Source organism: Pseudoliparis swirei, chromosome 7 (assembly GCF_029220125.1).
Source record: "Pseudoliparis swirei isolate HS2019 ecotype Mariana Trench chromosome 7, NWPU_hadal_v1, whole genome shotgun sequence".
In the NCBI taxonomy this organism is placed as follows: domain Eukaryota; kingdom Metazoa; phylum Chordata; class Actinopteri; order Perciformes; family Liparidae; genus Pseudoliparis; species Pseudoliparis swirei.
Window position 1 is genome coordinate 26,765,381 of NC_079394.1, and position 24,710 is coordinate 26,790,090.

The 24,710-nt window shown below is 41.7% G+C and overlaps 1 protein-coding gene across 1 annotated transcript; it reads left to right on the forward strand.

Annotated features, from left to right (window-relative positions):
* Nucleotides 1-1,133: 1,133 nt before the first annotated feature.
* On the forward strand, nt 1,134-2,417 carry htr1aa (5-hydroxytryptamine (serotonin) receptor 1A a). Its single transcript, XM_056419559.1, has one exon. It carries the CDS (start codon nt 1,134-1,136, stop codon nt 2,415-2,417), a length of 1,284 nt encoding a protein of 427 aa, XP_056275534.1.
* The last annotated feature ends 22,293 nt before the right edge of the window (nt 2,418-24,710 follow it).

A 24,710-nucleotide genomic window follows, 5' to 3' on the forward strand; every position in this document is an offset into this window, starting at 1 on the left:
CACTTTGTCCTTCATCCTTCATATTATCAGTGAGAAGATGTTTATGCTCTGTTTTCTTTCAAAGTTTACTTTTTATTTATGTATTATATCTGTGCTTTGTTTGCTGTGTTTAGTCAAAGATGTTTCTCTCTCGTGTTTCTTTCTCATGTTTATCTCTCTCTTACACACACACACACACGCGCGCGCGCGCGCGCGCGCACACACACACACACACACACACACAGTTTGCTTCTCGTCGCTTCAAATCGTGGCCGTCATGTGAGGCAGTACCAGCTGTAAACAGCAGATGGCAGCAGCTCTCCTCTCTGCAGCGTCGTGCCGCTGTCCCTGGTCCTGAAACTACCTCTCGCTCCCAACGCATGTTGTCTTTTCTTTAATCCATATGCATTGGTTGCGCCCTCAAATACTCTTTTACTTGTTACGGAGTTTCTCTTTAAGGTATTTTGCTTATCAAAATAAATAACTGTTTCAAATGAAATTGGCTTAAACGGAAAGTTATTAAGAAGTCATAAACAATTAAGAAATGTTCTCAGTTCGACCTGCAGTATCCTGACGACTTATTGTTTTCCCTATCATGCTATTTTTTAAAATAACTCAGTTGGGTTAAGTGTTAGTCCTGACTGGAACCTACCATTTGAGAGAAACTAAAACAAATCCACAACATGTTACATTCAGTGAGTCCAAATAGTTACCAAAAAAAAGAAGATAGAAAAATAAAGGAGAGCTCTGCGCCCTCGTCGGCTGCCCGCAGTGAAAAACAGAGCTACGAGGAGAGCAGAGGCACACAACTCCAGGGCGACCTCCGCACGGTCTGACGTACCCAACGCTGCTGGTATAAATGAATTCACGGCGTCACCGAGCTCAGACGATTCGCAGTACCCGTGAGCGCACCCGGCTGTCAACACTCGCGAGCTACAACTCACACAATTCCCCTCTCTCACACACACGCACACACACTCACAAACACCTCTGCGTCATGCGTCCTGAGAGCGACCGCACGAACGCGGTAACTCCGATGGACCCCGGTAAAACGCACAGCGGCAGCAGTCTGAGGAGCTGACTGGGTCCTGCTCATCTGTCCAGCGGTGTCCCCCACTGCTCTAGGAAAGTTGCGCTCTCACTGTGGTCGCACTATGGATTTCATAACAACAGACGGCAACCGCAGCAACGCGACCAGCGTGTACCCCAGCGGGGTGGACGTGGTTGCCGACTGGGACAGGAGTGAGAATGGCACGGGCTCTGGGTCTCCGCCAGATGTGAAGCTGAGTTACCAGATTATCACCTCTTTGCTCTTGGGGGCCCTCATCCTCTGCTCCATATTTGGCAATGCGTGCGTCGTGGCAGCCATCGCCCTGGAGAGATCTCTCCAGAATGTGGCTAACTATTTGATTGGATCTCTGGCCGTGACAGATCTCATGGTATCGGTGCTGGTTCTGCCAATGGCGGCCCTCTACCAGGTTTTGAACAAGTGGACACTGGGGCAAGAGATCTGTGACATATTTATCTCTCTGGATGTACTGTGTTGCACATCGTCCATCCTACATCTGTGCGCAATCGCCTTGGACAGGTACTGGGCCATAACAGACCCAATCGACTATGTAAATAAACGGACACCGAGGCGAGCTGCGATCTTGATAAGCGTGACTTGGCTCATTGGTTTCTCCGTCTCTATTCCGCCTATGTTAGGCTGGAGAAGCGCGGAAGACAGGGCGACCCCCGACGCTTGCATCATCAGCCAGGATCCGGGCTACACCATCTACTCCACATTTGGGGCTTTTTACATCCCTCTCATCCTCATGCTGGTCCTGTACGGGCGAATATTTAAGGCTGCTCGGTTTCGGATTCGAAAGACGGTGAAGAAACCGGAGAAAACTAAAGTTTCCGACAAGTACTCGACTGTGTCTCCAGCGATCTTCCACAAGAAAGCCAACGGGGAGGCCGGGGGCAAAGGCTGGAAGCGCGGCAACGAGTCGAAGCCCAGCTCGCCGTGCGTAAACGGCGCGGTGAAACACGGAGAGGAGGGTGAGTCACTTGAGATAATAGAAGTTACGAGCAACTCCAAAACGCACCTGCCTCTGCCCAACACGCCTCAGTCCTCCTCGCAGGGCTACGAACACATGACGGATAAGAACTCGGGGGCGAAGAGAAAGATCGCGATGGCGAGGGAACGTAAAACGGTGAAAACACTGGGCATCATCATGGGGACGTTCATCTTCTGCTGGCTGCCCTTTTTCATCGTTGCACTCGTGCTGCCTTTCTGTGCAGAGAGCTGCTACATGCCCGACTGGCTGGGCGCAGTCATAAACTGGCTGGGCTACTCCAACTCTCTCCTCAACCCCATCATATATGCCTACTTCAACAAAGACTTCCAAAGTGCTTTCAAGAAGATCATAAGATGCAAATTCCACAGAGCGTAACGCACCACAGTGGAAACACGTGTGTTACATGTGGAGCGACTGGGCGGACAGCATGGGGAATGTTCTCCGACTGTAATGGGAGTAGGGGGAGAGAATCAGACTTTTCATTCAGGGACAGCCTCTTTATCGATGTGTGTTTGAGGACCGTGTAAAAAATAAAAAAAACCCGGGTTCACTCTCCGCTGATGAAGAGCGACAAGACTTTCGCTCTTAATGTGCAAGCTCATGTTTGTTCAGTGTTGTAGCTACAGTATATAGCCTATATGCGACGGCAGCCATCGTTATATTGCCATGCAACACGTGTCATGTGCTGATTCCATGCATCCATCTATCTCGAGACGCACACGACCACACCATGAGCTTTGTAGCACTGAAACAATAAAAGCGATCAAAAGTTTGTCATTAAGAAATATGAGTCCATCTTTGTTTAGACAATTACAAACGTTTCACTTGAGACCTGTCTCATGATAATCATCATCATCATCATCATCACATCTTCATATTATGAATGAGTACTTGACTCTCTTTGTTGAGCAAACAAAAGCAGTGAGCAATGTATCAATTGACTTCGACAGGCAACACGAATGATTATGATGATGATGATGATGTGGATGAGGATGAGGATGATGATGATGGTCCATGAAGCTGTGAAGTGCATGGTGCGTTTGAGGTCTTACAGAAAATGGGTATGAAACAAACCCCTCTGTCTATCCATCAAATCCATCTAAGAGTCAAAAGCAAAAGAAGATGGGCAATTATGTTTCTAAAATGAAGGCGGTTCGACATTTATGACATATGTGCTCAGCACACACACACACACACACACACACACTCCCTCCCCTCTGTGCCCCACCTCCTCCCCTCTCTCTCTCCTCTTATTCCAGAGCTCCCCCTTCCCACCCCATTCAGATTGTGTGTGTGTGTGTGTGTGTGTGTGAAGAAATAGCTGAAGAGAAAAATCCAGAGAGAGCATCAAACATTTATTTCCCCTATATTAGGGTATTAAAGTACCATCGCATTGAGTATTTGAGAAGACAGCATGGTTGCATCAACTTCAAGGAGAGCAGTAAATTTAGTTCAAGCACAGAGAGAGAGAAAGAGAGAGAGAGAGAGAAACAAATAGAGATAGATACCACATAATGTAGAGGGGAAATAAAGACCACATACTCCTAACTGCTATAACTGCTCTCGTCAATCAACCAAATCCCAGACGCAAATCCACTTACAGTAGATAGAAAAGATAAAGACTGTCAGGAGGAGGAAAACAACTTTGAGGGAGAAGTGCATTGAGGCCTGCGCGCTTCACAAGACATTATGGTCATGGCAACACTTGAAGCCCGCGGCATCACGGGTCAGCCGAGGTGGCGGGAGGGGGTAAGTGAACGTGGGCAGAATGTAATATAACATGTGGCAACAGATGACACCCGTCTCAGCGGGTGCATAGCTTACAGGAAATGTAAAATACTTTTTAATAATGAATCCACGGTGGCAGTACTGTTCCTTTAGGGGTAAGAATAAGCAGTAGAGCTATATCAAATAATTCGTAATGATTTATAACACTGTAATGTGTTGTATGCGGACATCTGTGTGTTTAATAATGTATGTTTCAACAACCAGAGCTCTCCCTGTGCGGCTGCATAGCACTTAATGAATCATTGATAACATAGAATATGAATATACACAATATGAATACACACCAATTAACAGCTGCTTGGAGCGTGTTTGTAATCATTTAATAGCGTTCAGTTGTGTGTGTTCAGGATTCAAATTGAGCTTAAAAGTATAGTTAAAAAAACAGCATTTCTTTCAGAGCTTACACTTAGAGCCGCATCTTTTGTTCAGTCGTGATGAAGTATTTATGAATACATAAATACTATATGACTAACGATAATCATAATAATAACTTAAGTCATTAAGACAATAAATAACAATAATTAATATCACAACATCTTGTGGAAAGGAAGAAAATACAATTTGTACTATTCATGGCAAATATTCCAACATATGTTACATGATGGCAACTTTATTCTATCACATTGTCGATGATTCATTCACTTTTAATGCACGAGTTACAAATACTTTAAGTCTACAATAAAGAGTCTTACGAGGTATTTACTAAGTATAAAGAAATGCCTATCAATGTGAAGTGCAGGGGTTCATAATGATCCAAATGACAGCCATCACAGAACTTAATTGAGTCTAAAAAACTGGACTTTTCCCTCTAATATCACTCATTGATTTCAGAAAATAAAGATTTGTCCTGTGCTAAAAGTGAAGTAGTGACGCTGAGGTCTCAGCAGCAGCAGAAACGCTAGAGAACAATGCTTCTGCAACTTCTCAAGTGTGAGGATTTTGTGTTTTTCTCTGCCGTGCAGCCGACTATCATATCTTGACAAAATGATTCCCTCCTCCCCCGAGAAAAAAACACATATCGAGAATAAACTCGATCAGCGGTCCAGAACCGCCGCCAGCGCTGACTTAGCTGGTGTAACAGATAATTGTGTGAGGATGAAAATGAGCTGGAAGGAGGACATTATAATAACACCTCTTTCTCTCCATGACACTGGTTACCTTTTGCTCTGTGGTGCATTACCGCGACAATCGCAGTGCTTTTGGATGAGTGACTCCCATACCTGTGACCTGCAGGTCAAGTTATGGGTCTATTACGGTTTCAGAGAGGCCCGTAGAGAATGTGGCGTGAGCCACTGAGTGTGATTTATTTTTCAATTGTGAGTCACACTGTGTGTGTAAGACCATTACAATCATCACATGTAGGTTCTGATACATGGGATAACAAGGCAGCGACCTCCTTTGAACTATTCAGTAGCATCAAAGATTTGGATTGGAGGACTGCATTAATCCCACTCCCGCTAGCATTTCCAAATGTAATGTGAGCTATGTGGGAGCAGTGTGATGACGCAGGAGCATCGCCTTTAACCCCAGGAGGAGAGGAGAGGAGGATTATATGAAATGGCACCACAAACTGGGTGATTACAGGGTTTATTCTAGGTGTACCACCGCCCTCTGGCCTCAAACTGGATGGAAAGTGCATGAGATGATGTATAATTATTATGATACATTGACTCGGTTGTTATTTGTCCTTAAGGAGCCCTGAGCACGAATGAAAAGCCGGTTAAAGGACGGCCAAGCACTCATGCAGAACTCCTGTCTCGACACATTCTTCAACACTGACAGTGGATTTAACGTCAAGATATTAAACATTGATACAAGTCAAACAGGAAATGACACAGGCAACAATTGGAGTTTCTTTCGCCGTGCTATACTTTAAAATGAATTAAAGCGATTAATATCAAACTGCAGTCGCCAACTGAAAGAGTGACACCTCAAGAACAGACCATCCAGGAAACAAATCTACTTATTAATATTAATGACTTGATGAAATTCCTACTTTTGCTATTAAACCTTCATGCGTTGGTTTTGAGGTGGGACAGTGAAAATGTTTTGAATGTATCAAAGGAAATTATAGATTTTAGGATCATACGACTCTGAAAATGGATGTTCTTCACCGAGTGAGACAAAGGCAAAGAGTCTGAACTCATACTGAAGGACTTAAAACACAGTTACTATGAATACTAGCAAAAGGTCAGTTTAAAAATGAACACTGTTAATTGAAGCAGATTGTCACCTGAGATCAGCTCAAATAGGCATCTTCAAATAAAATTAAAATAAAAAATAAAAAAATTAGGCTGCGTTCACAAACAGGAAGGACTGCGTTGTTGATGTGTTCACAAACATTGAGCACGGTCCAAAAATATTGTGGATTTCTTTCAGACATTGGCGATCATTTTGTTTTGTTTTTTGAGCACCACAATACATCGTTCATAATAACTCATGGTCTCATGCAAATATTTAAACTATTTTAAGAATGTAATGATCTATGAGGGACAAGCATGTCTTATGTATTTGGCTGAATGCAGCTTTTGACTGAATGTGTGTTCCATTAAACACACATACATGACACATGTTACATACGTATGTTCAGTGGGATGTATCACCCTCCAACCAACTGATCTACATGTGTGCTGCAGCGTTCTGGAGGGCAATGCAAAGAGGGGGAAAGCATCTTGAGTTGAAGAAGTTAGCGAGGGAACAGACGGAATCACAAGGTTTGAAAGATAATGGGAAGAGGAGAGAGGCAAAGACGGAGAGAATGTAAGAGAGAAACATATCTGACTGAACTCTCAGCACAACACGTGTTTCCTACTTCAGGGGCTTTTTCATCCGTCAGAATTCTTTTTCAAGGATCTTACAGCCCACAGCCCGTCAGACGCCGGAGGCTCTCTCTCTCTCTCTCTCTCTCTCTCTCTCTCTCTCTCTCTCTCTCTCTGTCTCTCTCTCCATTTATTTGTCTCTTCCTCCCTCTCTCACTCTCTCTTTATTTGTGTGTGTCTCTCTCTCTCGCTCTCTGTTTTTGTGTATCTCTCTCTCTATTTGTTTGTCTCTCTCTCTAATTGTTTGTGTGTGTCTCTCTCTCTCTTTCTGTTTTTGTGTCTCTCTCTATATTTGTTTTTCTCTCTCTCTCTCTCTCGCTCTCTCTCTGTATGTTTGTGTGTCTCTCGCTCTAGTTGTGTTTCTCTCTCTCTCTCTCTTTCCTCTCTCTCCATCCAAGCCTGAGAGAAAAAAACATCTTTTGACATGGGAAGATGACGCGTCTGGTGTTTTCATACACGTTCTTTTTGTATTTTGTTATTACCACAATGGTGAGTTTACCTCGTCTGGAAACAGATCTGCCACTTCTGTTCCGCGGTATTGTCCAAACAGTGACGGATAAAACAAAAGCATTTGTTCGGATTTTCTCACTCTCACACAAACTCATCACTTTGATGGAGGGCAGGCGTCATGTGTTCAAGGACAACAGCAAACAGAAAGACGCTTTCCTCTTTCACAAACAATCTCAAAGCATAAGAGTGATGAAGAGTCGTGCTCTCGTGGCCAGTGTTATTAATATCGCAGCCGTCGTGTGATTCTTTCAACTCCGTATTATCTCTTCAGACAGAAGAGAGATCAACTTTTAAAAGAGATGTTATTGCTCACTCATCCAGGTGTGTGTGTGTCACACCAAAGTGTTGAGTTTGTTGATAATTAATCATTTAATTATTTGTTGTGTCTTTCAAGGGGAAACAAAACACATGATGAACACACTCGGAAACTGGCAGTATAGCTTGAACATGGCACTGACAAGGATAAAATTTGGGCAATACATTGATTTACATACATTTTTGATGAAGCCGCATGTAAAATATAAGATTGATGGAAAAATAAGAAAATTTTGACCTTTTTGACCCGACGCCGACCTTGACCTCATCAAATCCAAAATCATAACCAAAATCAAATAAAACCAAATTAACCATTTCAAAGAAGATGTTGACCTTTCAATGACCAATGACCTTAATCGATCCAATCCTCAAATTGACCATCACCATCCTTTAATAATATCATCATCAAAATACAAAAAACCATACATCAAATCAATTTGTAATTTTAAGTTTCACATAAATTTAAACAAATTTACATACATAAATAATAAACCTAAACGGCCAACAAGATGCGAAAAACATGCGTTGATCTCATGAAGGTAATAAACATTTCATAAGACAAGAAACAATCGTGATCAACAGCACACACATTTAATCATCATCAACCGAGGCAAAAATTCACTTGAAATAAAATGTTGAAAATTTGCGGGAGCATAAAAAAAGGGATGTAACAGAGAAAATGTCAAAATTACACCTTCGGGCTGTCTTTAGACTCCTAATTCCTCGGGGCAGAATTTTGATGGTCAATTATAAAATGAAAATTGTACAAGCATTATATATGGCTAACATTCATTACGGGCTGATTGGAGCCCTCAATGCCCTCCAAATGCGCAGCGTTCTGAAATCCTCATGGACATGATAGATCCGTTGGCAATGAGCCTGAATGAACATCATTGGCGAAAGGCCCAGAACTAAATGACATCAACAGCCATCTCAAAATTTGCATGAAATCAACAAAAACTTTAACAAATCCCAACAAGAAGTACACCAGTCTAACCTGGCACAAATGTCATCTTACTTTGTTGGTTGTTCTCGCATGCTTTTTTTCGTTGTACTGCTCGTATGTTAGCATTTTATTGTGCACAATGTTGTCGATCTCGGCAACATGCAGTTCCTTGCCACTAATCAAGCATCTGACACATCTGGCCTGCTGTGGCTTGAGGTTCCATCAATCAGCTTTGAGTTGGAGAAGTGAACTGGTCAGTATCCTCAAATGGGGCTAGTAGTCCGAGTCTTGCTCAGTGTTTGTTCGATATTTTCTTTCATGGGAAGTAGAAGTATAGCAGCGATTATAGTCCATCTAGATTCTTGTGATGGTTATGAGCTTTGTTGTACTTCTGGCCCTTTTTTGTCTTTCCTTTGACTGATGTTTCCATTAATCTTATTTCATTTGCTTTCTACATGTTTGTTGAGCATATACATAATTTTGACTGCTTTATATGGTCAGATGTTATGATGATTCAGAAATAAAATAAATATAAACATTATGATCATATATAAAGCAAAAATTAAACATATGACTGCTCTTTATAATCAGCCATGTAGTTGCTATATATCAAATTACCATTATCCTAATCAGGACTTTGACTAAAATATCAATTTTATTATTGTTTACACTAATTAAAGAATCTATATATTGCACTTGTGCATTCATATTTTATTGGTTTTGGCATGCAATTTTAATTAGCATTAAAAAACACTAGATTTTTTGCATTGTTATAAAAAAATAAGGAAAATTTGGTGGAGTAATTGTATTGGTTCATATTATCTATTAAAAGATAAAAAAGGCGGATATGAAACTCCCAATGATTATGCGTTTCTCTAGATTTAAAAAAAAATCTGAATAAATTTTATCATCTCAGCGCTATTAAGACGGAGTGGCATAAGAATTGAATTCAGATCTAGAGGCAGAGACATCAAGGAAGAGGACAGAGAGGAAGAGAGAGAGAGAGAGAGACAAGGAGCCAGATACATCTTGATCCATTCAGAGAGATTTCAAGTAAGAGATCACATTTTACCTTGTGACATCAGTAAAGTATTAGAGAAAGACAATGAACTCAAAACAAGGAAAAGCCCGCCTGTCTTCATTTCATGCCGTGCCAACTCTTCTGATGCATTTTCTCCGCATGTGTCCTGTAAATATGTCCACGGCCTTTCTATAAATAACTTAACATGCCAGCTATTTGCCTCAGGGATATCGTCATTTGTATTTATTTTTATTTTTCCAGTTTACATTTCCTTTTCTGTGTCTCTGCAAACCTTGATGCACCACCATCAGATGAGCCTTTTAGTCGTTGAGTGTCTGGGCCTCGGTATCGATCTATAATAACGACATCATCTCAGTGCTGTGTTGTGTCCTCTGAGACAACGTCAACGCTTTCAGTCATGCTGTCTTAATGGCCAACAAGATACTGTCACTTGGAAGAAGATGTGCACATTACTTGGGCAGTTATAAACACACACACACACACACACACACACACACACACACACACACACTTATGCACAGACAGAAACAAACACAGATATTCACAGAAGCCTTGTTGATGGGATTGTTCCTCATAAGGTCTGGTTTACCTTTTTTCGGTCACTCCTAAGTGATGGCGCCTCACAGTTTGTTTGTTTGTTTGTTTGTTTGTGTATTTTATTCAGTCAATCAATCACATATTAAATAATATTATAATATATTACAAAAGAAAAGAAAGACGAAAAGGTATAGGTAGCAAAAATGCTTAGTAAATTCTATCCTAAATTGAAATCAAAATAAAGAAGAAAATAAAACAACAACAAAACAACAATAAACAAAATACAAAAATGAAAACAGTGAGATATTTATACGTAGGTCATTTAATTAGTGTATATATTTTGCAATAGGTCGAAATCTAATTAGTGTATATATCGCCCCCAATATGATAATACAATGCCTAGATGGCCAAAGTAATAGATATATGATATGATATGATAAATATGTAATGAGCTTCTTCTCTGAAATACTGGAGGATAAAATGAAATGGTGAATTAGATAAAGTTCAAAAGTAGTTATCTATCTCAGGATAAACAGACGGGTCATGTCAGAAAATAATAAGCTTCCCTCGTCTTGATTCATCAAGCTGCGGGTGTGCTTATCAGTGGGGAGAGGTTTGAAGTTTTGCATGAGATGGTTGGTGAAGGCTTCTGTTGTCACAGTGCTCATCTGTTGCACCGCTACATTGAAAATGCAGAGGTTATGTTTTGATACGCCGTCTGTTTGTGCTATTTATTTGGTTCGTTATTGAAAATCCCAATAACAAAAATCCCCAAGTTTAAACCGAATCGCAGAGAGGTGAAATTCGATTGGGATGATCTATCTCGTGTTATTATAAGGGACAGACGGTCATTGTCAGATTAAATCTTTAGGATCCCCTCGCCCTGATCTACTGCCGCGGGTGTGCCATCAGAGGTTTAAAGTTTAAAGGAGATGTTGGTGAGAGCTACATTTACTATTATCGCGGTGTGTCTAATTACCTTCGCATTGAAAATGCGGAAGAGGTTATGTTTTGATCGCCATTTATTTATTTATTTATTTGCATGCGTATATTCTAATAACGACGTAAAAAGTATTAAACCGAATCTATGAAATTTGGTGATGATTATATTATCCGGGGACCAGCCTCATCAGATTTTGGGATCAGATCGGTCAAAGGTCAAGGTCATGACAGTCAGGTCAGTAATACGCTTCCCCTCGCTCGGATTCATCAAGCTGCGGTGTGCTTACCAGTGGGGAGAGTCAGTTTTGCAGAGATGGCCAGGAGAGCTACATTTACCACACGTAAAAGTCGACCACTTACTGAAAATGCGGAAGAGTGTTGCTCGATCACCGTGTATTTATTTATTTATTTATTTAGCGTGTTATTCGGAATAACACAAAAGTATTAAACCGAATCTTGCTGCTGAAATTTTTACCATAAAGAATTTTGCCAAGGCTGGGGCACCATTTTTGATGCTAAATTTTTGGGATCAACGGTCGCGTCAAGGTCATAATTGCAATGCTAATGCCAAATCTTCTTTACCATAGCACTGTCAATGCGAACTTATGCGGCAATCTTGGCAGTGCAAATGTCCAATGCTAAATACAAGGCCACTGAGTGTCCATTCTAGTATAACAATCCGCTTTCCACTTCATGCTTTCATAATTCACCTCCAACCTAGTGATATGGGTTGCATGCGCTCTACCGAGTGTCCATTCTAGTTGCTAATGGAATCGCTTCTCTCACTTCATGCTTGGTGATGGATAGATTGGCCCATAAATCAAAGCTAGAAAACAGTGAAAAGGGCCCCATCATTAATGTGGGGACAGATGTGCAAAAAAAAAAGGAAAGACAGAAAATGGAAACAGGGGAGAAAGAGAGAAAAAAGGAACAGAGAGAGAGAGTTGGTTTTGATGTGAAAATACTATCTTGGGCCTCAGGCTTCTTTTTGTCAACAAATTCAAGGCCTGTGCATTACTCAGAGAGCATATTTGTTACCGAAGGAAGAAATCCTCGCCATGTTTAAGGAAAATCAGAGTCCCGACCTGCTGGGATGGATAGATTGGCCCATAAATCAAAGCTAGAAAACAGTGAAAAGGGCCCCATCATTAATGTGGGGACAGATGTGCAAAAAAAAAAGGAAAGACAGAAAATGGAAACAGGGGAGAAAGAGAGAAAAAAGGAACAGAGAGAGAGAGTTGGTTTTGATGTGAAAATACTATCTTGGGCCTCAGGCTTCTTTTTGTCAACAAATTCAAGGCCTGTGCATTACTCAGAGAGCTTTTGAGATGAGGAAGCTGCTGCTTTGTGCACATGAATAACAAGGACCCATTCAAGCATGCGAAACATGCGCCATGCGCTCCTATTTACGGCAGCACATGTTTGTTTGTTTTGGCTCACGTGGTTAAGATATGAATGTGTCGTGTCTGTCCAGCAGTGCCCCTGACGTGTCTCCTGCAGATGCCTGGAAGGGCTTGTCTGTGCCTGAGTGTGTGTAGGCGTGTGGCAGTTTCATTTCATGTGATTATTTTGTGTGTGTTGGCAGGGAGCAGCAGCAGTCCCCTTTGGCAAAGTCTACCCATTAGTCTCTGTCGCTGCACAGCTGCAGCTCCGCGAATCTAAAGGAAAAGGAGAAGAGCCTGACCTCTCATATCATCTGAAATCTGAGCCTCTAAAGGAGGCCAATTAGCTACGTGCAGCGCTAACAGCAGCCAGGGGGCTTATCGTATGATCCTCTGACCGCGGCATTTAATAGAGAGTAATAGTACACGAGAGCGCTTGCACATAGCTCTGTGGGTAGCCATGCATGGCAGTGTGTGCAAACAAAAACACATGTGCCCCCGCGTCACCATGGGGACATTTGGAAGAGTCATATAGAATATGAGGAGTGAGCTTCCCTAGTCTGCTTCAGTTTCATGCTTGGTAAAGATGTGATGGATCCTGGCCCATGATATCAAAGCTAGAAAACAGTGAAAAGGGCCCCATCATTAATGTGGGGACAGATGTGCAAAAAAAAAAGGAAAGACAGAAAAGTAGAGCTGGGGAGAAGAGAGAAAAAAAGGCAGAGAGTTGGTTTTGATGTGAAAATACTACTCTTGGGTACTCAAACTCTTTTGTCAACAAATTCAAGGCCTGTGCATTACTCAGAGAGCATATTTGTTACCGAAGGAAGAAATCCTCGCCATGTTTAAGGAAAATCAGAGTCCCGACTCAAGGCTAAGCTGACAGGCTTGAGATGAAAACCTACTTTAAATACCCCCACTGAACAACAAGGACCCACATTCAAGCATGCGAGGCTGTCTGTAGGCCTCTGTTACGGCAGCACATGTTTGTTTGTTTTGGCTCACGTGGTTAAGATATGAATGTGTCGTGTCTGTCCATGAGCAGGCTCCCTGACGGTTCCAAGATGCCTGGAAGGGCTTGTCTGTGCCTGAGTGTGTGTACCAAGTGAAATCAGAGTCCCGACTCAAGGCTAAGCTGACAGGCTTGAGATGAGGAAGCTGCTGCTTTGTGCACATGAATAACAAGGACCCATTCACATATAACATGCCTATACTCCTATTTACGGCAGCATACGTTTGTTTGTTTGGCATCGTCCCACAGTGGGGAAATTTCAAAAATCCTTGAAAATGTATGAAAAAAAATGATGCGATTAATTCTGCCGTGTGATCCTGAGGCTTCCTCAGTATGATGTGCAGTGTCCCCAGTCTGCCCCGAGGTCTCTTCCCAGCAAGGGGGAATCCCTGGAAAACCTCCACAGGGATCCACAGCATCCTGATCAATATCTACTTCTCAGTATCATGAAGCTGCCGTGGTCCCCAGAACACAGTGGGCTGCTGCTTAATTAATCATTTAAAAGCGAACTGATTCCCTTTTGCTTTTCCTCTGTTATCCGCAGTTGTTATTTATTTTATATTTGTGTGTGTGTGTGTTGGCAGGGAGCAGCAGCAGTCCCCTTTGGCAAAGTCTGCAATGGTCTCACCAATAAGCTACAGCTGCAGCTCTGCAGACCGAGAAAGGAGAAGAGCTCGCTGACACTTCCATCATCATAAGCTGGGCCTCTAAAGAGCGGTGCTTCGTGCAGCGCTAACAGCAGCCAGGGGGCTTATCGTATGATCCTCTGACCGCGGCATTTAATAGAGAGTAATAGTACACGAGAGCGCTTGCACATAGCTCTGTGGGTAGCCATACATGGCAGTGTGTGAAAACAAAAACACATGTGCCCCCGCGTCACTATGGGGACATTTGGAAGAGTCATATAGAATATGAGGCCTGTTCCTTGTACTGGGATTCATAAAGATGTCGTCCATTGAGGCTCCCTGACGGTTCCAAGATGCCTGGAAGGGCTTGTCTGTGCCTGAGTGTGTGGGCATGCCTCATTTCCGTGACGCAGTGTGTGTTAGCAGGAGCAGCAGCAGTCCCTTTGGCAAAGTCTACCCATTAGTCTCTGTCGCTTCACAGCTGCAGCTCCGCGAATCTAAAGGAAAAGGAGAAGAGCTCGCTGACACTTCATCATCCGCAAACTGAGCCTCTAAAGGAGGCCAATTAGCTACGTGCAGCGCTAACAGCAGCCAGGGGGCTTATCGTATGATCCTCTGACCGCGGCATTTAATTCCCATTGAGATATAAAAACAGTTAGTATTACCTCGAGGGCAACCTGGCCAAGACAGGCAACAACATAAGAAACACATAAAAACACAGAACAAGACAAGTTAAAAGAACAAAAGGTTAAGAGACAGGGACATAACCAAGATAATTTAAGAAACATTGGCATTTTTGGGAACACGCTCCAGAGCGCTTCTCTCGTCCCACAGTGGGGAAATTTCAAAAATCATTGAAAATTGATGATGAAAAAAATGATGCGATTAATTCTGCCGTTGGCAGTCCCACAGGAAGCACCCTCAGTATGATGTGCAGTGTCCCCAGTCTGCCCCGAGGTCTCTTCCAGCGGGGGGAATCCTAGAAAAACCTCCAGGATCCACAGCATCCTGATCAATATCTACTTCTCAGTATCATGAAGCTGCCGTGGTCCCCAGAACACAGTGGGCTGCTGCTTAATTAATCATTTAAAAGCGAACTGATTCCCTTTTGCTTTTCCTCTGTTATCATAGCTCTGTGGCAGCTACGCATGGCAGTGTGTAAACAAAACACATGTGCCCCGCTGCCACCATGGGGGACACGGAAGAGTCATATAGAATATGAGGAGCACGCAGCTTCCCTAGTCTGCCTGGGATTCATAAAGATGTTATTGACATTCATTTTTATATTAAACTATTTATATTCTCATTGAGATTTATATCGTCCCACAGTTCTCGAGGGGAACCCTGGCAAAACTGAGCAACAACATAAAAAGCATAAAACACAGGGCAAGACAAGTTAAAGAACCTGAGGTTGAGAGACAGGGACATAACCAAGATAATTTTAAGAAACAGTGGCATTTTGAAGACATGCCTCCATTTTATTATTCTTTTGACTACTACTTTAGCTCTCTCTTTGTTATATTTCAAGAAACAAGGAAGAATTCAAAATGAATTTCAGCCAAACTGGATGAATTGGGACATGGCTAACAATTGCACCCACAACCCGATCACCCAGTACCTCCACTCCCTCCCCTTTATCCATGGCACTCTTCTGGGCTCCTCCCATGCTCTTCAATTTTCACCTCTTTGATTCTTCTCACCCGTCCCGCTGAGCAACACGCCTCTTTCCTCCAGCAGCCCAGTCCCAGAGCTTCCGTACTGATTACGGCAACCATGGAGTGCAAAACATCACACAACTGACTCCCCTTTCTGGTCTGTAGCCTCACTCCCTCCCCTTTGGTCAGAAGGTCAGTACCCCACCTGCCGGGTGGCCGCAGCTCTAACAATCACCTCGCACAGGTTCCGCTCGGAGCCCAGTCTGACTCTCTCCCATGTTTGTCAATTTTCACCTCTTACTCCTCTCACTATATGACAACTTATCCTCTCTTCTCTCCACAGCCTAGTCCCAGAGAGCTTCCACTTAACGGCAACAGCAAAACAACAACAAAAACAGGTCAGAGAAGAGCAGCACCCACCTGCCGTGTGGCCGGCAGAAAGCCTCGACCTTTCGCTCAGGTTCCGTTTCTCGGAGCCTGCGAGATGACCTCTCGTCTTGAATGCTGAGAAATCCTTTAAACGTATTTTTGAGAAAGATGTGGAGAGGGAAAAGTCCTGAAGAGTACAAGTATATAGGCAGGTGCAAGGTATGTGCAACATAGAATCCTTTTAAACGACATTTTTGAGAAAGATGTGGAGAGGGAAAAGTCCTGAAGAGCAATCTCCATGAGTACTAGAGAAAAGCCACATGCCTAGGCAGTATTTTAGGGCACGCTTTGGATCAATTTATCTACTTCAAACCAATATATGCAAAATATGAACGGTCAGCCACCATTGGTACTCCAAACACAGGCTTGGTTCCTGTAATAGAACACAGTGGGCTGCTGCACAGAAATAATATCCATGACAAAAGCAAGTAAGGCATAACCTCCAAAAATGTAACTGTAATTCAGGAACTTAATGCTGGAGGATAAAGCCTCTGTTATCCGCAGTTGTTATTTATTTTATATTTGTTTTATTTAAAATCCCATTGAGATTAAAAATGTATTTCTCGAGGGCAACCTGGCCAAGACAGGCAACAACATAAGAAAGCCATAAAAACACAGAACAAGACAAGTTAAAAGAACAAAAGGTTAAGAGACAGGGACATAACCAAGATAATTTAAGAAACATTGGCATTTTTGGGAACATGCCTCCATTTTTTATTATTCTTTTTATTCTTTTTTAACTGACTCTCTCTTTTATTTATATTTAGAAAACAAGGAAGTAAAGGCATATCAAATGAATTTCAGCCACGCCCTCTCCCTTATGCACATTACATATATACATACTATATCTCTACACACTATATATATATATACACACATATATATACACACATATATATATATACATATATATACTGTATATACACATATATATATACTGTATATACACATACAGGACTGTCTCAGAAAATTAGAATATTTAGGTTCTTTATTTCTAACCAATACAATCATAAAATGTCATGCATTTCTGGATTCATTACAAATCAACTGAAATATTGCAAACTTGTTGATTTATTGCTGATTGTGGCTTACGAGCTTGAAAACTCAAATATCCTATCTCTAAATGTTAGAATATCATGAAAAAGAGAGTATGGCATGAGCGATTGGGAGCCATGGAGAACTTAATGCACAACCCTGACTCTCTGGTCTGTGTACCCAATTCCCTCCCTTTATCCATGGTGCACTCAGCCTCCCATGCTCTTCAATTTTCACCTCTTTACTCCTCTCTCACTATGCCGCGAGCAACACTCCTCTCTTCTCTCCACAGCCTAGTCCCAGAGAGCTTCCACTTAACGGGCATCATGATTGTCTAGTCAGCACTTTCGAAACTGCAGGGTTTCCTGAATATGACAACCTTGCTCAGCTGTTACTGTCCACTTTTTGCTTGGTCTGAGAGTAATTTTATAGGATAAGTTTTAGGGTTTTTGGCCAGCTATAGCAAAACAACAAAAACTACAGGTATATACACATTTACTGTATATATACATATACTGTATATATATACATATATATGTATATATATACAAACATATATATATACACACATATATAAACATATATATACTGTATATACACATATATATATACACATATATATATACATATATATATACGTGTATATATATATACATATATATATATATTCATATACATATATATACATATACATATATAGTATGGATACATTATGCCTGCCTCAGCCCCATTAATTATGCAGACCCAGGGGACACATTTTAAGTTTGCAGAGTGAGAGTAATATATATATAATATATACCATTAATATATTCTCTAATAATCCTCCTTTTCTGAGAAGATTCACCGGAGATGTGCTGCTGAGGCGGCGGTTTGTGCACGCGCATGTGTGTCTGTATGGGCGCATTAGGACAAACACACACGACTGGCGTTCGAACTTCAGTTATGATTTACACGCTGTCAGTCAATGTATATCTCCGGGAATTGTAGGGTTTGAAGTGAACAGAGATAGAGGCAGCACCCACCTGCCGTAGGGCTGCAGAAAGCCTCGACCTTTCGCACAGGTTCCGTTTCTCGGAGCCTGCGAGATGACCTCTCGTCTTGAATGCTGAGAAATCCTTTAAACGTATTTTTGAGAAAGATGTGAATCAGAGGAAAGCAGAGGTCCTCTGATCGGGTTCCAGCTTAACTTTAACACGGCGCAGTGGACTCGCCTCTCACTATCTGGGAGACTGCACCGTTGCCTTCAAACCGCATTGGGTTGTACTTGAAGACGAAAGGTTCAGCTCCATTGTTGGATGTGTTTACAGACCATTACAGTCTTGAATTCAAATAGAGTACTGTCAGGCCTGAACAATCTATACTCCTCTACATGTATACACATATATATATACACATATATATATATGCATATCTATACACATATATATGTAACCCTATATATATATACACAACCATATATATATATATTCATATACATATATATACATATACATATATAGTATGGATACATTATATATGCCTCATTACATTAATTATGCAGACCCAGGGGACACATTTTAAGTTTGCAGAGTGAGAGTAATATATATATAATATATACCATTAATATATTCTCTAATAATCCTCCTTTTCTGAGAAGATTCACCGGAGATGTGCTGCTGAGGCGGCGGTTTGTGCACGCGCATGTGTGTCTGTATGTATGCATTAGTGATGCAACACACACGGATCACGTTCCAACTTCAGTTATGATTTACATTCCGTACTGTAAACTCTCTTCATTCATCTCCGGGGAATTGTGTTGAAGTGAACAGGCAATCCACCACTCGCTCACACGTACTGGTGCGAGAGGTCCTCTGATCGGGTTCCAGCGCCTGCTTTAACACGAGGCGCGGTGGACTACTCTCACTATCTGGGAGACTGCACCGTAGCCTTCAAACCGCATTGGGTTGTACTTTGACAAATGGCCGTTGCTAGCATTTGATCAGATTTCAACACCAATATGATGCACTATGAACGTATTTAGAGGCCGCTTTGGTTCAATTTAGCAGCTATACATGAAATATCCCAGTCCAGCTACATTAATGCTCCAAAACACAGAGTGCCACTGTAATCGTGTAATGTTTGAGTTGACAAAGCAAGTAAAGGCATATCATGATAGTGTCAGGAACTTAATGCATAAAAAAAACACAAATACATATATATATATACACATTTACTGTATATATACACATATACTGTATATATATACACACATATATGTATATATATATATACACACATATATATATATATACACACATATATATATATATATATATATACTGTATATATTATATATATATACACATATATATATATATATATAGTATGCATATATATATACATATATATATATATTCATATACATATATATACATATATATATATAGTATGGATACATTATGCCTGCCTCAGCCCCATTAATTATGCAGACCCAGGGGACACATTTTAAGTTTGCAGAGTGAGAGTAATATATATATAATATATACCATTAATATATTCTCTAATAATCCTCCTTTTCTGAGAAGATTCACCGGAGATGTGCTGTTGATACAAGTGTTTGTGCATCGCCAAGATGTGTCTGTATGTATGCATTAGTGATGCAACACACACGGATCATGTTCGAACTTCAGTTATGATTTACATTTCATGCTGTCAGCTTCTCTTCATTCATCTCCGGGGAATTGTGTTGAAGTGAACAGGCAATCCACCACTCGCTCACACGTATTTCAAAGTAGAGGTCCTGATCGTTCCGCTAATTCTTAACACGGCGCAGTGGACTCGCCTCTCACTATCTGGGAGACTGCACCGTAGCCTTCAAACCGCATTGGGTTGTACTTGAAGACGAAAGGTTCAGCTCCATTGTTGGATGTGTTGCTGTATTCTTGACCCAGCAATTTAGGTTCAGCTCCATTGTTGGATGTGCATATTCTTAACCCATTACAAAAGGCAAAAACAGTCAGAAAAGACAACTGAAGCTGCTAATTTCATGAGAGTCAGTAAGACACAACTGAAGCTGCCAATTTCCATGAGGATGGGTGCCACCACACTTGATGAGGAAGGGTGACAAAAGGCCATCAGGACCATGCGACACATTTAATGAGAAATGACAAAAGCGTCACGGCTGATTAACGTTTGAAAGAGAAAAATAACAAAATGCTTTTGGCACATCCGATTTTGCTGCTGCCGAGACAAGAAATGACGGCTATTTCGGGCTGCAGAGGTCGAACTCACCGTAGAAATATATATTTGTGATTTTCCTCAACTAAACAGTCATGTCGCGGGTTACATTCATCTCCGTTCGAACGCCGACATAACAGAATATTGACCTTTTAGCAATTGTGTGAAATTGTTGTAATTAGCATATTAATTATTGAGTTATGCCCCAAAAAGTTTTTTATAAGTTCACAGTGACCTTGGACCAAATCATTCCAATCAGTTTATCATTGAATTTAAATGTTTATGCCAAATGTGAAGAAATAAGACGTTCCTGAGATGTGAGAATAGGAAGGATGTGATGTCTCAGTGAACTTGACCTTTAACATGTTATCCGTTAGACTTTGGTGCTGTAGTTTTCGTGCATAATGTGAAGAGCTTCCCCCCTGGCGGCCCTGAGATAATGCACCCATGACAACGGACCAGACAGCAACAACCCAGAAACACAACGCCTGAGGCCACGGCCAAAAACACACAACTCAATACTAATGCAAGAGGAGGCTGAGCAGGTGGAGGGTGTAGCGGGGCAGAACATGACTTCCTTCAGGCTCCATTTTTATTTCTCTCTTCTTTGGTTTTATAACTGCTCATCAATCTCATTCTAATGGTTAATTATCGTTGTTAGTTTTAATCACAGGACATATTTAACCTGTGTTTGTGATATTTTAGAAGCACTTTGAATTCAATTCAATTCAGTTATTTTTTTTAATAGCCCAATATTAAAAATTACAAATTTGCCTCAGAGGACTTTACAATCTGTACACATACGACATCCCTGACCTTTGACCTCACATCGGATCAGGAACAACTCCCAAGAAAAACCTTTCACGGGAAAACTACAGGGAAGAAACCTTCAGGAGAGCAACAGAGGAGGATCCTTCTCCAGGATGGATAGAAGACATAGATGTGTACAGAAGGAATCATTACAGAATTACAACACATTCAATGAATATGACAGAGTGTATGATTAAAAAGTAGTAGGCATGGACCACGATTCAGAACTCCATGATCCACCAGGCAGATGGAGGTAGAGAGGGGGGAGCATCAGCCATGGCAGGAGGCATCAGACCCAGCCGGGTCCGATGGACCCTATGAGACGTGAAGTCAAAAGGACTCCGGGGAAGAAGCAGAGTTTGTAATGTTCAATGGAGAGATGACAATTCATCCATAAGTAGAGAGAAAAGAGGTGCTCAGTGTATCCTAAGCGTCCCCCAGCAGCCTATCAGCCTATAGCAGCACCTCTAGGGCTGGACCAGGTGAACCTGATTCAGCCCTCACTATAAGACCTTCAAAGAGGAAAGTCTTCAGTCTACTCTTAAATGAGGTGACTGTGTCTGCCTCCAGGACTGAAGGTGGAAGCTGGTTCCATAAAAGAGGAGCTTGATAACTGAAGGCTCTGGCTCCCATCCTACTTTTTTAAGACTCTAGGGACCACAAGTAGCCCAGCATTCAGTGAGCGCAGCTCTCTAGTGGGCCAATATGGTACTACAAGCTCCTTAAGATATGATGGAGCATCACCAATCAAGGCTTTGTAGGTGAGGAGAATCATTTTAAATGTGATTATTGCTTTTACAGAGAGCCAGTGGAGAGCAGCTTATACAGGAATAATGTGATCTCTTTATTGCCACTGTAATAGAAATGTGCATTATGCCCTGCCTTTTTGCTCTTCCTCAATGTGTGGTGTGCGGGTGAAGGTTTAATAATTCATAGTGGCCGGCCACTGAACTCAAAAGTGATTCCACGTCATGCAACATTATGCATTATGACATGTGGTTGAACTCTTTGGGTCATTCATAGTTCACAATACACCATGTGACAATGAGATGGCAAGCTCACCGTCACATGGTGTACTGTGACAATGTTTTTGTTTTTTACTCGTATAAATGCTTTTGAGCCCCACACTTCACATTTTCAGTGACATGAAAAAACTTATGTTATGAAATAATCACAGTTGTAAAAGCGTCATGTTACCATGTCTATTTAATTCATGTCACAGAAACATTATTGATCTTAGAAAACCTGGACATGAATCCACTGAGAGTATATATTTAACTTAAATACATGTGAGTAGAAGAGGATTGTCCATTCCTCACACAGAGTGTATTAAAGTGCTTCTTTCAAAAGGTCTTCTCTCTTAATGGCGAGAGAAAGGATAACTACAGAAAGTATACTGGGGGTAAAATATGCTGTTTGACAAAATATGAATAATGCAGACAAGCGGCCCAATTGATAATCTATCGTGAATATGATTAGGCACACCACCCATTTCCTTTGAATGTATTCCTTTGATGTAAAGCTGGAGCCATCTGCCCTTATTTGTCACGTCCCCAAGAGACAACTCTATGCTTAAGAAAGCCTGCGATACGCCGCTGGGAACGAGCAGCAAGTCACGGGACCAACGGACGGCGGCAGCATCTGATTCAGTCTCCTTCTGCTAAGCCAGAGGCGTTTCTCTCCTCTCAGTGTCAGAGGAATCTCCTGCACTAATCCAACAGGACTTAGTGAATACCAGAGATGTGTGAACAATGCACTGCAGTGATGGCCAAACTCAGCATCACAGAGATGACGTGAATTCACCAGGTGAAACTCCTGGGGGAGGGCGAGACTTCTGGAAATTGGAAGGTGCAGCACTGAAAGCACTTCTTTCTTAAAAAAAACTAAAACACACACATGCACAGATAACACTGAAGACTCTCTTATGGTTTCACTGAACTTCTCTCTTGTTCTTTTTTTTTTTTGATCCCTCCTGACTTTTCCTCCATAGCTCCAGCAGCCTCCCATCATTATCTTTCACTTGCTCTCGTTCTCCCTCTATTATTCTCTTTTATTTCATTGGACTTTTCATTGTTTCTCCCCCTCTCACTAATTATATCCTATAACCATCCTCTCTCCCCATCTCCTTCTACTTTTTGCTTATAAGTTCAGTCAGTTTTAATTATACTCCAAATAAAAGTGCCTCAGAGGGCTTTACAAAATGTACAGGCTCTGTTTCTGAAGCAAACTATAACAAAACATCTTAAGATCCTCCAAGTGATTGTTGCAGATAGCTGTAGACAGCGAGCAATTTCACACGATACGGCTTCCAACGTGTTTACCCGAAATATGTCATCCATAAGCATCTTTCTGAGTGTGTTTTCCTCCAAAGGTCTTGCTTTTCCATCACATCCAACTTATATTTGAACCCGCTGCGAATATTCTCAGTCCACCAGTCCTCCACCTGCTGTTTTGAAAATAACTGCAGGCTTTGAAATCCGGGTGAAATATCAGAGAAAAGTTTTGTTTTGCAAAACACTTATATGATACGTAGAAGCAGTTTCATGATCCTGTTAAACTCGAGCTGTGCGCTCGCTACCTTCACTGGGCGCTGTGTGCTTCCTAAATTCATCAGACACATCAAGAAAATGACTCGTATTGCCTTAAACTTTAAAGAGTTACAATAAAGTTGATAGGCAGCCAGTCAAAGTCTATCGCGTCGCTGGCAGCCATGCAATGTCCGCCATAATTGCATTTAGTAATATCCAATGGTAATAACTGTAAAACGTGAGATGGACAATTTCATTGTATCACTGGAGGGTGAAGAGGATTCAAAGTGCTTTGACATAGAGTGTAGCTTGGTCATCGAGTCTAATACCAGAAAAGAGAGAGGGGCAGATTGGGATGCAGCAGAATGACAGCCGTGCAAATGGTTGAGCCCACATCATCATAGTCTGGCTTGTGTGCATTAATGCTTTCATTAATAACACGATTACACAAGGACGAGGGTTTCTGAAGCAGGAGTGTGCCGGTATAGCAGAAGTGCATGTGAAGAAAATGCCTCTATTAAGCCACATGTTCAATTTGACAGACATTACTATCTGTCAATCACCGGTGCCATTCGCGCATCTATATAGTGATCCAGAGCCGGTTATCAAAATCCATTCTGCCTGGTCACGATCAATGCTCTGCACATAAATACCTGTTGTGAACGCTGGGAAGACATCCTGTGAATCAGTTTCTTTCCTTTCAGCAGCCTCACTGATCCCTAAACCAGGCTCTTCGTTTCCTCCCTGAGTAGTTACGATCTACTCGGCACCTGTATCTCTTTCTCTCTCTTTCTCTATGAGATCTTTCTAGTTTTCTTCTCATCTCTTCCTATTCTGCCTTTCTCTTTCCATCTCTCTCTCTCTCTCTCTCTCCCTCCCTCCTCAGCCCCAGATGTGCAGCATCTCCACCCTGATCCAGGGCACAATAAACAGTGGTTTGCCGTGTGGAATAACAAAGATTGTCACCATGGATACTCCTCCATCCCGTGAGCGCTGAGTGGCCCTTTCCGAGTTCTAAAAGGAGCAATTATCTGATGACATCAAAGACAGGCGACGGCATAAAACAGCAAAGCGAG